The sequence below is a fragment of the Tasmannia lanceolata genome, unplaced genomic scaffold, assembly GCF_043159265.1.
Source record: "Tasmannia lanceolata isolate RefF3 unplaced genomic scaffold, GAP_Taslan_0.1 ptg000013l, whole genome shotgun sequence".
In the NCBI taxonomy this organism is placed as follows: domain Eukaryota; kingdom Viridiplantae; phylum Streptophyta; class Magnoliopsida; order Canellales; family Winteraceae; genus Tasmannia; species Tasmannia lanceolata.
Genome location: NW_027518690.1, coordinates 13,479,738 through 13,494,652, shown reverse-complemented (window position 1 = coordinate 13,494,652; position 14,915 = coordinate 13,479,738). Strand labels below are relative to the sequence as shown.

The following is a 14,915-nucleotide window of genomic DNA, read 5'->3' as shown; positions in this document are numbered from 1 at the left end:
TGGTAACCTGCCTACTCAGATTCTGCAACTAATCAATCACCCATAATTGATTGCAATCCTTCTCATAGCACCTTTTCTACTTTAACTACCCGACTAGGATTAACAAGATTAGTACATCCATCTGTCTTAGCTTGGCTAGGTTCTACTATTGTTAAAAAAAATAAAAAAGTTCTACTATTGTCTACATTGGAATAACAAGGTTCCATTTCGGATTGTAGTAGCTTAGCAAGCTTCTATTTTTTGTAGTAACTTCATATCCACATAAAATCCCATATAGAAATGGCTAACCTGTTGGCTACCGGCAACAGTCACAAGTCTTGTTTGCAGATTTCACATGTACCTTTCCTATTCGACTCTCAAATTGTCTGTTCACAATGGTCCCAATATTGACTTGTACACTTTGAAAAATCTTTTAAGATTCTTTCTTAGCCCCCTTCTTATCAAGATATTGGCCTTTGATTTTAAAAAAAGCAAAAGAAAAAGTGGCTACTGATATTGGCACTACCATGTTTTTATAATTTCACAAAAGAGGTTACTGATATTGGAACTACGGTGTTTTTATAATTGCACAAACTCACCTTTACATTTCTTTTTTAATTGGCTTTTTTGTGCTTTTTGGGAACTAATAACCTTTGACAGCTGTTTAAATAATAAGAGACAAGCTGAGTTAGTGCAATCATCAAAACACCGTAGTGTCCATATCAGTAGCCCAAAAAAATAGGCTATTGTTATTGGCACACAAACTTAGCATGTCTTTTCTGTTTTAATTGGCACTACAATGTTTTAATAAGTGCACAAACTCAGTTTGTCTGTTCTGTTTTAATTTTCTTAGAGCTTTTTGGGAAGTGTAATCACATTTGACAGCTGTCTAAAACAGAAAAGACAGGATTGGGTTATTGCAATTATTAAAACATGGTAGTGCTAATATCAGTAGCTAAAAAAGGTATGTGATATAATCTCCCCATTCTTTTACTTGGGACAGTCCCCCACTATTGTATTTATGACTTGAGTTATGACTTACGAGTTATGAAAGACTACTACTTTTACACTAGAGGGTGCTGTCCCCAGTAAAAAATAGGGGCAAATATATCATTTACCAAAATAAAAAGGGCGATCGTAAATTCGCACCCACTTTTGGATAATTCGCACCCTCTAACGGGAAAAGGTTAGTCTGGCGCATGAATTTACGTTCCAGGGGTGCGAATTTATCTTTTCCCAATAAAAATTGCCGGCTATACTCTCCATTTGTAAATTCTACACTCCGTCGATTCAATACAAACAAATTTAAAAGAGTAATGCTAAGTTGACCGAGAGTAATACAAACAAACTCTTCTTCTTCTTCTTCTTCTTCTCTCTTTATCTCTCTATATTCAGCAATGGAGAAACTCCCACTGCTGAAATACTTGTTTTTCGTATTGTTGAATTTCTGCACCTTGATCGGTGCAGGAGTCACAGCCACCGCCGGCGAGCAGCCACTGTCAAAGATCGCTATTCGCAGGGCGACGCTCGCGCTTCATGATTCGGCCTATGTTAAGGCTTCTCCGACTCTTCTTGGTCTCAAGGTAAATCCGCCTCAAGTAGAATCTTTGCAATTTTACACTAGTTGGGTTGGTCTACATGGATCATTTTCTTCCATTCTCTCCTATCCAAGGTCATGTTCTTTGTTATGTTCCTAGCCATCAAGTCTTTCCTCATTGTTTCTATCCAAGTTGCTTTCGTTTTGCCCCTTCCTCTTTTTACTCCATCACTTCTTCTCACTGGAGCATCTAAAGGCCTACATTGGATATGGTTAAACCATTTTAAGCGGTTTTCTCTGATCTTCTCCACAATTGGTGCAACCCCCACCTTTTTACGGATGTCTTTATTTTTAATTCTATTCTTTATCGGTTTCTTTTTTTTCTTTTTCAAGTTAATGGGTTGATTCAATGCCGTTACTTGATGACGGGCTGTAGCAGTTTAGTAGAATTAGTCTCAAATGGAACAGTGGTGTGGCTATGTTAGAATATGTGAGATCCAACGGTTGGATTGGGTTGAGATATCACATTTGGATTATTTCAGAGAAGATTGGGCAAGTTGGTTAGATGGGGTAACTTAGATTAGGCAACTATATGGAATTAGAATAGTCTCTTTCCATAATTATCAAGATTTGATTCTATGTTTATCGACTAAGTGCTCTCTATAAGTACTGTTTGATTCTCTGTAATGGCATCCAAGAATTAGTGAAATTCCTAAATTTATCAGGCTAGCAAGCAACACAAGCAGCATCAAGATTAGGACATTCTCGAAGAGGGAAAACATCAAACACATTCTACTTATGAGAATGCTAAATTGTAATGTAATGCCTTACCCTTTTTCATTTTGGTATCAAATTTTTTTTTTTTTTTTTGAAAATTCACAATTTCATTGATACTATGAAGATTACATTGGGGACCAGGAGTCCCTACTTGCATTACATAGAATCAATTAAGGGTGACTAGGAGTATACTCCTAGGCCAGTAAAAACCAAAAGAAGTGATCTTCTGACTCAACTGCTACAGTGAGGTCCACACTTCCATGCGCTGCGGCTACGCCGAATAACTATTTCATTTCTCTTTCAAATTCTTCATCTACCACCACAGCCAAGAGTGCCTTCACTTTTCCCCCTTTCTTTCCTTCACACTGCCCAATGGTTTCAATTGAATCGAATCCAACAAAAAGTGCCATATTTGTGGGCCCCATCAAGTCATATGTGTGACATGTCACGTCACACAGACTTCTCCATCACTTTATAGGCAGCAAATTTGATTTTTAAAAATCCCGCTCAAAGGCCTGAGGCTATTGTACGCCCCTAACGTGCACGATATCCAACCCATCGAATCCGATCTTCAGCGGCCTCCACCTTGCGCCACTGCCTGTCCCGGGGGATCCCCATTAAACCACCAATCCAAAAAACCCTAGTACCCTAGAAACCACAATTTTTCACCCTAACTTCTTCCTTTTCACCTCCAGCAGATTCTAAACCCCTAACCCTACCATTCCTTCCACCTAACCCTAGAGACCACCTTTGTTCACCCTAACATTCTTCCTCTTCACTTCCACCAAACCCTAAATCCCTAACCCTACGCTACCTTCCACCACTCCAGCTAACTACTTGCAACCCAAAACACCTATCCTAACCTAACAACCCGACCCTTCTAGCCCCAACCCTGCACCTCGATGAAACCCATATTTTACCCCCCAAACTCCAGACGGCAACCCCAATGCTATCTCTGGCTACCCATCGCCCCAGCCACTCAACACGGACCCCAGATTCGGTGACCCACGGCTTCCGAAAACCCTTTGCCAGTCATCCGCCGCACCATTTCCGACATTCCACGTGCCTTCCACGTTTCACGAGGGAGATGAGGGTTTGGAATAACCGGCCGTCTCAATACCGTCGCCCGCATCCTTCATCATACTTTTTCTCCACCACCAACACCACCATCACCTCCACATCCAACCTCCTCCTTTTTTCCCCCGAATCCGGCCACCCTTTTTCATACTCCTGCCACATCCACCACTTCCGACGACTCACCAGCCCACTTTCTTCATCCACCTTACCCAGTTCCGATCATTTTCCCGTTAAATCCGGCCTACTTAGACCCAGATCCGGCCATTCCGCACCTCCAGCACCATTGCTGCATCCCCTGCGAGATTTGCCCAACTCCGGGCATCATCCGGCCACCAACACCTCCCTTGCCCATCAAGGAAGAGAGAGGGAGAGATAAGAAAATAGGAGAGATAGATCTAAGAGAAAGAGAGACCAAAGAGATAGAAAGAGGGGGGATCAGAAAAAGTACAAAGTGAGAGATCAGGGAGAGATCTGAAAAATGAAAGAAAAGGTGATAGCGGAAGAAAGAGAGAGATCAGGAAAGGAGAGAAGAAGGGAGAGATCGATCGGAGAGAGAGAGACCAATGAGAGAGGGGGGAGAAAAAATGTTAAAAGGAGAGAGAGAGATCAGAGATACAGAGAGAGACCAGCAAGAGAGAGGGGAGAAAAAAAGCTAAAAAGGAGAGAGAGAGAGAGAGAGAGAGAGAGAGAGAGAGAGAGAGAGAGAGAGAGAGAGAGAGAGAGCCTCCCTCCCTAGGGTTTCCATCGACCTAGGGAGTAGCTCAAATTTGATGCTACTGCTTGTGGAAATCTACTGTAGCTTGCACTTCTAGATACCACATATTAGGCCTTTATTCCGACCCCAGATATGATTTCAAGTTTTAATGGATGTATTTTGTTGAAGCCCAGAAGAATTCTAGTCTAGAGAACAACTCTATGCAAGCTAATATTTTTCCAACATTTTTCCAGCTATTTTAGATTTTTACTCTTTATGTTCAATTTGATTGAGGAAGTATGGGGTTATTGGTCTCAATGTTTGTTCATCTTTTTGCAGGGGGAAGATATTCAGTGGATAACTGTGGATCTCAAGTGTCCTAGTCCCTCTGAAGATGATTGGGTCGGCGTGTTTTCTCCTGCAAACTTCAAGTAATATGTACTGTTTTCCAGTTAAGCATCTATTTTCCAGTTGTATTACTGTGGAGCAGAATTTTTCCACCAAAATCTATGGAGGGATAAACCCCATAGCTTCTGATGTGCTGAATTAGAATAATATTCAACCACACCCATATCAATAATTTTCGGGAAAGTAAATGTTAAAATGAGTCATTTTTATGTTTTCAGCTCATCTACCTGCCCACCTGACAATCCAAGAGACGTGGCTCCATTTATATGCACTTCACCAATCAAGGTGTGCAAATTTCCATTTCACTTCTCTGTGGAGCAGGAGATTCAAATCACAGAACCATCTTTCCAAGTTTAAATATCACTAATAACATTTTGGATGTCTATATTTCCAGTATAATTATGCGAATCACTCCAATCAGGATTACACAAAGATAGGGAAAAGTCTTTTGAACTTTCAGCTGATCAATCAGAGGGCAGACTTTTCCGTCGCATTATTTTCAGGCGGGCTTTCAAATGTATGTTCATAATTTCATCTGTATGCTATTTATTTTCATTTATATGTAAACTTTGCTAAGCTTTCGGGTATTAAATGGAATGAGTTATCTAGGAATGTGGATGACACTGTGCTAGTGTGGACTAATTTATATTTGGAATTTGTAGCCTAAGCTAGTGGCAGTTTCAAATATAATTTCCTTTGCAAATCCAAAGGCTCCTGTTTATCCCCGTCTTGCTCAGGGAAAGTCTTGGAATGAAGTAAGTCAATTTTGTTTTTGGTTTTGTTCTTGTGCTGAGAAACTATTAATGAATTCTAAGCTGAATCCGTGTTGAAATTTTAATTTAGAGAGAATTTTCTTCCATTTCTTGTCATTTATTTTGATATTGTCGTAATTATCTTTCTTGTTTTGTTTGTGTACAACTGGGCTATTTTAGTTTCCAACCCAGAATACATATAGTATATATTTCGGTATTTCCTCCACTAAATGAACTGCCAGAAACCTCTGTCATGTTCACATCACGAAGAATGGTTATAGTCTCTAGGATTAAGTTCCTTCCCCAGGGAGCTGTTATTTCTTATTCCTGGTTTTCTTCTATAAGTAATATATATTTTGAAAGGGAAATGATATATTCGCCCCCCCCTTTTTTACTTGGAAGTCATAAATAGACTAGATGGGGCTGTATCAAGTAAAAACGGGGCGAATATATCACTTCCTATTTTGAAATATTGTTCTTCCTATTTTGAAATATTGTTTTCTTGTCAAGATCTTCAATTTTTCATTATAGCGTTCAAGGGCCAAAATATTTTGATGTATGGTTAGGACACTATGCCCTTGTATCTTGCACTGAATGTTTTTTACTGTTTTCTGGAGACAATCTTTATAGACCACTTGATGTTGTATGAAAGAATGAAGCATTAACATTTGTCTGTTAGATCATGTATCTATTAGAGCCAGAGTTTGGTCAGATCTGGATCTTTTGTCTAGTTTACTTTCCAAGTTTCCATTTCTAATTCCATCAGCATTTTAGAATGAGGGGCTTAAGACTTTCCTCAATGCATGGGTGCCCCAGAAGCTTCACTTTCCACTTCCTCTTGAAAGTGTGGGTCTTGGTTTCTTTATTATCCTACAGTTTTTTATGATGGTCAGTGTTTCTCTGAGGATATATTGCTGTTACAGTCAATCCTGACTCCATCACCTTTCTCATGGGTGCAGTGTTTGACGTCCAAATTGTCTGGGTGTGCCTCTTCAGCTAATTTTATGAGTTCATATTCTGTTTGTGGTGGCACTGTTTTGTCCCTTATTATTGGCGCGGGGTCAAAACTAGAATGATGTTCATTAATGAGTCCTTCTATGAAATTTAGATCTTCCATGACCAGTTCAGGGTAGCTCTGTTGGCAAGTGTTAACAGTATTTGATCAGAAAATGTAGTTCATTTTTTGAACATGTGTTTCTTTTTGGAGCAATGCTAGTTTCGGGCAAGGAGATTATCAGTATTCCAGGTATTCTAAAGATTCTTTCCCTGTTTTCCTTAACAGATGACTGTGACATGGACAAGTGGGTATGATATAACTGAAGCAGTTCCTTTTGTTGAATGGGGCATGGAGGGAGAATCTCAAACACACTCGCCAGCAGGAACGTTGACATTTAGTCGCCAAGCCATGTGTGGTATGATCCACATTCATCCCATCGGCAGCTTGATTGTAATTTTGTTGGCATTTGAAAATGTTAAAGTTGAAATTTTTATGAATATCCGCTAGATCACTGCACATTTGATCCCTCGCTCATGACAATCTTAAGAGGCATGATAATAAGTTTCCAATGATGGTTCTTACTTAGCGTTTTTCTGACTTTGATAATTTGTAGTGAATAAAAGTATAAAACTCCTCTTAGGGTTTTTATTCCCGTGCTTATGCTTCCTTTGTTTCGATGATTTCATTTGTTTTTGAAAAGGAGCATTACATTTCTTTGGAGGAAGTGATATTATTTCCATCAAGTTATATTATCTAACTATGGGCTACTGATGTTAGCACTACCATGTTTTCATAATTACACAAACTCAGCTTGTCTTTTCTATTTTAAACAGCTGTCAAAGGTTATTATAGTTCCCAAAAAGCTCTCAAAAGCCAATTAAAAAGAAAAGACAAAATGAGTTTGTGCAATTATTAAAACATGGCAGTGCCAATATCAGTGGCCTAATTATATTATCAATAAAATATGATGGGATAATACTTTTACTGGTACAAGAATTTCAATGTAAGAAATTATGTGGGTCATTTGATGCAAGGGAGAATATAGTTCCTTTTATCAGACCAACTAAAAGAACAAGTTTCAACTAAGTTTCACAATTAAAACTGTCTAACCTATTTCCTTTCGAGGTTCCAAAACTCAGAACTTCTAATTTGATCAATTCCTGTATTATTGTTGACTTTTAACTCAAAAGCCTAACTAAAACAGACTTCAGTGTTTGGCTTCTGTTCAAATACGAAATTTCCAGCCCTTTACTGGTAAAGCTGCATCACAATCTAGCCCAAACATTCATTTTGAGCTTTATTTTGTGAATCTTATAAATGTATCTCTTTATTGAATGCAAGAAGTCAGATTTAATCTGCCTCATAGTAATATGAGTAGTTAATTTAGTTTGTACACATTCTTAAAAAGCAAGCGTATTTTTGTCTTCTGTTTGGAAATGATAACAGAGTTGTAATATTCTTGTGCCATGAGTTTGAACTTTGATCATTGTGTGGATCATATAGTTTTCACAAGTTTATTGCTTTATGGTATACAATCCTCTCAATGGGCAAGACTTATAGCATGATAAAGGTCCCTTTGATGTTTTATTCAGGTTCACCAGCACGAACAGTTGGGTGGCGAGATCCTGGTTTCATACATACAAGTTTCTTGAAGGATTTGTGGCCAAATTCAATGTATACATTTTCAGGATCCATAATTTTTTCTAACAATGAGATTAAGGAAAGCTATATATTATTCTGAAGTGTATGATGGTGATTCAGGTACACTTACAAACTCGGTCATAGGTTATTCAACAGTTCATATGTTTGGAGCAAGCTTTTCTCCTTTAGATCATCTCCTTATCCTGGACAGGACTCATTACAGCGTGTCATCATATTTGGAGACATGGGAACAGTGAGATTTTGCAGGGACTGCAAACTTGTGAATCTCTGTAAATAGTCAAGGAAGTGCCACATAAAAGTTAAAACTGACAACTCCCTGTAGTGTGTGTATATATATATATATATATATATATATATATATATATATATATATATATATATATATATATATATATATATATATATGAGGAAAAGGATTGTATGCTCGAGCGTACCAAGCTTATGGTACGCTCGAGTGCCCCAATCACATGGGTCCCACATTTTTTGTGGTGATCCAAAGCATTCATTTGCAAGGCCATATCATAGATAGGGTGTGTACCAAAAATCAGCTCCATTGAATCATCCTAACCCCTCCAAAAGTGGAGGGCAAAAATGGGCAGATTTGTGGTCTGTCCATTTTGCTCTCCACAAATGGATGGGTTAGGATGATCATATGGAGCTGATTTTTGGTACACACCCCATCTATGTAAGGGCCTTTCAAATGAATGCTTTGGATCATCCTAACAAAGTGGGCCCACATGTGATTGGTAACTCGAGCGTGCCATAAGCTTGGTACGCTCGAGCGTACAATCCTTTTCCTCTCTCTCTCTCTCTCTCTCTCTCTCTCTCTCTCTATATATATATATATATATATATATATATATATATATATATATATATATATATATATATATATAGAGAGAGAGAGAGAGAGAGAGAGGTGTTGGTGCGCTTAAGTGGTTATAACGGCTCCCATTCGTTTAAATGTTTGAGTCCCACATACAGGAACCAATGGGAGGCGTTAGAACCACTTAAGCGCACCAAAAAAATGGTGTGCTTAAGTGCACCAACGTTTTTCTCATATATATATATATATATATATATATATATATATATATATATATATATGAGGAATAAGATTGTACGCTCGACCGTACCTAAAGTTAGGTACGGTAGAGTGCCAAATCACATGGGTCCCACATTTTTGGTGAGCATCTAAACCATTCATTTGCAAGGCCCCATCATAGATAGGGTGCATACCAAAAATCAGCTCCATAGGATCATCCTAACCCATCCATTTGTGGAGGCCAAAATGGACAGACAGTGTTTGTCCACAAATCTGCCCATTTTGGCCTCCACTTTTGGAGGGGTTAGGATGATTCAGTGGTGCTGATTTTTGGTATGCACCCTATCTATGATGGGGCCTTTCAAATGAATGGTTTAGATGCCCACCAAAAATGGGGGACCCATGTGATTTGGCACTCTACCGTACCTAACTTTAGGTACAGTCGAGTGTACAATCCTTTTCCTCTCTCTCTCTCTCTCTCTCTCTCTCTCTCTCTCTCTCTCTCTCTCTCTATATATATATATATATATATATATATATATATATATATATGTATAGGGCGATGGTATTTTCACCCCCCTGCATTACGCGCATGCCCCCATATAATGCGATTTGACGTCAAAAAGAGTTGAAGTTGCCCACTTTTCGCGTCAAATCACATTATAAGGGGAGCGTGCGCGTAATGCAGGGGGAGTGAAAATATCATCTCCTTATATATATATATATATATATATATATATATATATATATATATATATATATATATATATATATATATATATATATATATATATATATTCCTTAAGACAAAATTCAGTTCTTCCATTCAAAACAAGAAAAAACTCCTGTTTTTTTTTTTCATTACCGGGTGGAAAGCTTGCTTACTCTTCTATTTTTATCATCTTCAAAATGTTTGGATTTACACTCCATGAAAAAATAAAACATACATATTTCAGTTATTTTAGAAGGCTAGTCAAACTCTTTTGTTCTTTCTTTCTGAAACTGACAAAAGTACCTGTAATCTCAGCAATATCCCTTATATTGAACAAGTTACAGGTATTTATAGTCAACACTAAGGTTATTTCACCTTAGTGTTGGTTTTATGTGCTCACTGATCTCTTTTCTCATTTCTTTCTAAAAAGCTTAATGTTGGTTATTTCTTTTGTGAAAATATCTGGGTTTTGTCTTAGTTTCATTAGTACGGTTGACGGTAAAAGAGAATGACCTCCAGCGTGCTTTTCAGGCAGACCGTGATGGCTCTAATGAGTACAACTACTATCAGCCAGGCTCTCTCAATACCACAGACCAAATTATCAAGGACTTATATAACATAGACATAGTTTTTCATATAGGAGATATATCCTATGCCAATGGATATCTCTCTCAATGGGATCAGTTCACATCACAGGTGGAGCCCATTGCTTCAACAGTGCCATATATGCTCGCGAGGTTTGCCCACTTGTTAGCTGTATTTTCCATGTTTATACTGTGAAGTGTCGATCATGGGTATAATTTTGCACTTTCCCTAATAAATTTCCAATCTTATTTTTATATAGTGGCAATCACGAACGTGACTGGCCAGGGACTGGATCCTTCTACGACACCATGGATTCAGGTGGCGAATGTGGTGTGCTAGTAGAGACCATGTTCTACGTTCCAGCTGAGAACAGAGCCAAGTTTTGGTAACTTCAGAATGTTTATTTTCTAGCATGTCCAAAAGTTAAAGCTTTTTTGAACATTTTGAAGGGGGAGTGTCTGCAGTGTTACTGGTAATAGCATGTTAACTTTCAAAGTGTATGCAGCTGCCTGAACAAAAACTGATAAAATAGGATGATAGGAATGGAGAATTAGGATATTAAGAGTTCAAACCATAGTTGCCAGAGTGGGAAGTGAGAGCGAGAAGTAGAAGTGGAAGCGGGAAGCAAGAGGTTTAGAAAGAGAAAATGCGAGAAGCGAAAAGCGAAAAGCGAAAAGCCTTAAAGAAAGTAAATAAAAAATTTGTGGGAATCCTCATTGAAAGATGAAGCATGCAATAAGCCTCATTGGAAGTGAACAAGAAGTACATAGAAAGAGCAGAATGGTAGTAGGTTACGGAGGTAGGGTTAATACAGGTAAGGATTGCAGGAAGAAAAGAAGACTTCGAACTAATTAGAATTACAAGTTTTAAGAATTTACAGTTTCACTTGTTTTATTCATGTATATTTAATGTTAAGTTTTTAGAAAAAATTGCACAATTTTCATTTGAAAATGCACGCTATGCTCTACATTATCAAGAGGATAAAATATTCTTTTAGGAATAAAAAATCACCTAAATAGGAAGTGTTCTCTTAATTGAGAGGAAACACGTAGGAAGCGACTTGGAAGCACGCTTCCCCTAAATTTGGGAAACAAGAACTTAGCTTCTGAAGCAAATTTATAGGGACCGAGCTTCCCATCAAACTAGGAAGTTTTCGGTAACTATAACTAGTAAGAAAATCTATCATGAGGATTAGTATTGGATGTGATATTATACTTCCTCTTTAAATAGCTAGAAGTTCACCTATGTCTGTCTTTTACAGGTATTCGACAGACTATGGTATGTTTCATTTCTGCATAGCAGACAGTGAACAGGATTGGAGAGAGGGTACCGAACAATACAGATTTATTGAACGTTGCTTTGCATCGGCAGACAGACAGAAACAACCGTGGTTGATTTTTGCTGTGCATCGTGTTCTTGGCTACTCTTCTGATTATTCGTATGGTGTGGAAGGATCATTTGAAGAGCCCATGGGAAGAGAGAGCTTACAAAGACTTTGGCAGAAATACAAGGTTGATATTGCATTTTATGGTCATGTCCATAACTACGAAAGGACATGCCCAATCTACCAGGTATAAATATGCATTGTGTTCTGATACTGATGAATTAGTCTGATATTCTTAATTTAACCTTCAAGCATTAGAGTATGATAATGAAAAAAAACTGCATGTTCATCTAACAACAAATCTCTCCTCTTTAGTGGTTGTTAACAACTGAAAACTGAAGTTTAGAACTAGTATACCAAATGTCAAAATAAAGAGCTGAGCTTTTTTTTAATCTGGTGCAAGTGAAGAGTCTGGTTACAATGATTGGGTATCTTATGAAGATTTTAAAATTTTATGGAGCATTCTGAAAGCTCATCACATTCTTGTTCAGAAGATGAGATGTGCCTATATGAGACACTTGTGATTGGGGCCACCCACATGATATCAGTATCATCTAGGCCATTCATCTATGAGAGGAGCATAATGGGGATTCTATAGCCTGAACCTCGGAATCATTAGAGTGATACCAACTGTCTCATAGGTGACCTGCAGATCTACAGATAGGAAAATAAGCAATGGTCTACATTTAAGCTCTATATTTGGATGGTTAGGATCATGCAACGAGTTTGGTTTTAGACTATGCTATCTCTACATTGAATCCCACCTGATGAATGGTCTGGATCATGTTATCATATCCGTGGGCCCAATCATAGCATACCATGTAGGTGGATCCAATAGTATATTTCCCTTCAGACAAACTAATCAATCATAGTATCCCTTGTAGGTGAATCCAATAGTATATTTCCCTTCAAACAAACAATTCCATTCCTCAGGCATCCCATTGCATACTTTACACTTCCATCTTATCATTCCAGACAATAAATTAATTGCTTATTCATAGCACTTTTCAAGTCGAATGAATACACTGTAGACATCCCTTGTAAGTTGTGACAAATCAAGAGGTCTGAGTTTGATTAAAGGTCCCATCCTGTGGGATCCGATCAAGATCCAACATCAATCAATCATGGACTGGTTTCAACAATTGTTGATTAATATAGTTACCAATGACCCATCTTAGCATTCCAGACAATAAATCAATGGCTTATGTTCTTTGTGGTGGTGCAGAACCAGTGTGTGAATACAGAAAAATCTCATTATTCAGGCACAGTGAATGGAACAATCCATGTCGCCGTAGGTGGTGGAGGTCGTGAATTATCGGAGTTCAGTGATGTGCAGCCGACTTGGAGTGTTTACAGAGACTTCGACTTCGGGTTTGGCAAGATGACTGCATTTAACCACAGTTCCCTCCTCTTTGAATACAAAAAGAGCAGTGATGGCAGAGTCTATGATTCATTCACCATCTCAAGAGATTACAGGGATGTCTTGGCCTGTGTCCATGATGGTTGCGAGCCAACAACATTGGCCTCATAATTAATATTTCCAGGTGCTTCAAGTAAATGTTCTACTTATCGTAAAGCTCGGATTTATATGTTTAAGTGTACTATTTATGTAAATCCACTTGTGAGATTTGGTGTATGTTCTATTTAAAAAGTTATGATGAGTTAGGCCCACTGTATGGTAGTGAGTTTTGGGGCCACCCAAGAAAGTTTTGTAATTTTATCAGGTGGCGGTAAGCTAACCTCTTATCATGATCGAACGGAGGAGAATAATGTTTACTATAGATACGGAAATGATATTTTCTCTCTCAGTTACATGTAAATATTCAAAGTTTCGAACATCAAAATGAAGACCGGATAAGAAAGAATATTCACTCGGATCGGCTAATATCTTTTGCGAATCAGAATGCAAACATTTATGGATGGAGATTTTAACAGATATCAGAAACCTGAAATCGAATGTTCGCTTAAGATAAAAGGCCAACAACAATGACTATAGTCTAAAGTTGGCAGCAAGTTTAAATATGATATCATTTTGTAGCACTATGGATATTTGTTAGAAACAGAGTTCAACAGTTGTAAATAACTATTATGTTGCTGATATAACCAACATAGTAGTGAAATGATAATACTTGCAAAAATAACCAAAAAATTTACATAAAAACCTCAGAGTGAAGAAGAATTAGATGCTTGATGGCATAAGCTAGCAAGGACTTATAGTCATATCTTCCGAACCTAATGACTGTAATAAAGTATTCAAATAGAAACTTGAAACTCCTTGCTATATTGCTGTGAGCAAACTCCAGGCTAATATGAAGCTCATGGATACAAGTGATGACTTGGAATTAGACAATTTTGCATTGAGACAGTTCTTTGATCGTCCCTGTTTGCCCACCCAGCCAGCCCATAATTTCTTCAGAACGACAAGCGGGCAAGACAGAATGGACGGGCACTACTACTACAACAGTCTATGAGAAGATTTGCATGTAAGACTCCCAAGTAAACAATCTATTCATGAGAGGACTAGGTGATAAATTTAATGTAAATATTGTGGAAGAGCCCAATACTTGATGATGGCAATATTGAAATATGCGAACACCTGCTCAGATGTATCTGTACCAACCCAAAAGAAAACCTACAGTGAAGCACTAGGAAACTGAAACTATACACGCATATTTGTGTTGTGTGGTCCTAGAACACGAGAATTCTAATTGAAAACAGCAAGAAGGTGCAGAAAATTGTACAATGGAGACCATGGACTGGGTTAGGCCTTGGTTGCACAAGGAGTAGGGATTGAAGTCACACTCCTAGTACCCGCGAGGTCTCTACTAAGGTCCAAACAAAATAATGCATCTAAGTGAAAGAGGGGACTTCATTTATTGATTTGCAGCAAAACTCACAAAATTTGAAAGTTACAAGAAGCTTACAAAAAAAAGGGTTGGAGAGACTCCCTCATCTCCAAATCTGAACTTAAAAGCGTAAAGAACTAATCCTTTGTTGCTGAGAACTTCTCTTTCTTGAGCTAGAATTGAAACTACTCAATCTAAGAGAAAGGGCTGCTGATATTACATGGATAGTGGTAGAAGAAAGCTTTGGCTTATTTATTTACATGCCAAACTGTCATAAACTAATTCCAAATCTTCTAACATGATGGAGAAGGCATGCAACAGAAACAGAAGAATAGAAATTAAAAAACCTTCTACCTTCTCTCCATAAAATATCCAAGATCTATGTCAAAGATGCATGTTTCTCTTAGGATTATACAAAATTTAAGATTGTAAATTAATCTTACCAGTCAACACAGATGCA

At 37.9% G+C, this 14,915-nt stretch overlaps 1 protein-coding gene across 2 annotated transcripts; it reads left to right on the top strand.

Moving 5' to 3' along the window:
- The first annotated feature begins 1,255 nt into the window (after positions 1-1,255).
- Positions 1,256-13,417, top strand: LOC143889842 (putative inactive purple acid phosphatase 27). Of its 2 annotated transcripts, none has more exons than XM_077394214.1 (12): positions 1,256-1,562; positions 4,404-4,495; positions 4,691-4,757; positions 4,867-4,989; positions 5,135-5,227; positions 6,507-6,636; positions 7,814-7,895; positions 7,983-8,142; positions 10,172-10,377; positions 10,485-10,610; positions 11,487-11,796; positions 12,835-13,417. In XM_077394214.1, exons 1-12 carry the CDS (start codon positions 1,377-1,379, stop codon positions 13,138-13,140), a joined length of 1,881 nt encoding a protein of 626 aa, XP_077250329.1. In that variant the 5' UTR covers positions 1,256-1,376; the 3' UTR covers positions 13,141-13,417. The 2 variants fall into 2 exon arrangements, with proteins under 2 accessions (XP_077250329.1, XP_077250330.1); XM_077394215.1 differs by having other exon boundaries at positions 1,258-1,562; positions 7,983-8,115.
- The last annotated feature ends 1,498 nt before the right edge of the window (positions 13,418-14,915 follow it).

Excerpts from the sequence above, each read along its gene's own strand:
- LOC143889842 (XM_077394214.1), top strand. The coding sequence starts at position 1,377 with ATGGAGAAACTCCCACTGCTGAAATACTTGTTTTTCGTATTGTTGAAT. Across the intron at positions 4,990-5,134 it reads TTTCAGGCGGGCTTTCAAAT|CCTAAGCTAGTGGCAGTTTC; the intron begins GTATGTTCATAA and ends TGGAATTTGTAG. Across the intron at positions 8,143-10,171 it reads TTTGCAGGGACTGCAAACTT|GCAGACCGTGATGGCTCTAA; the intron begins GTGAATCTCTGT and ends CGTGCTTTTCAG.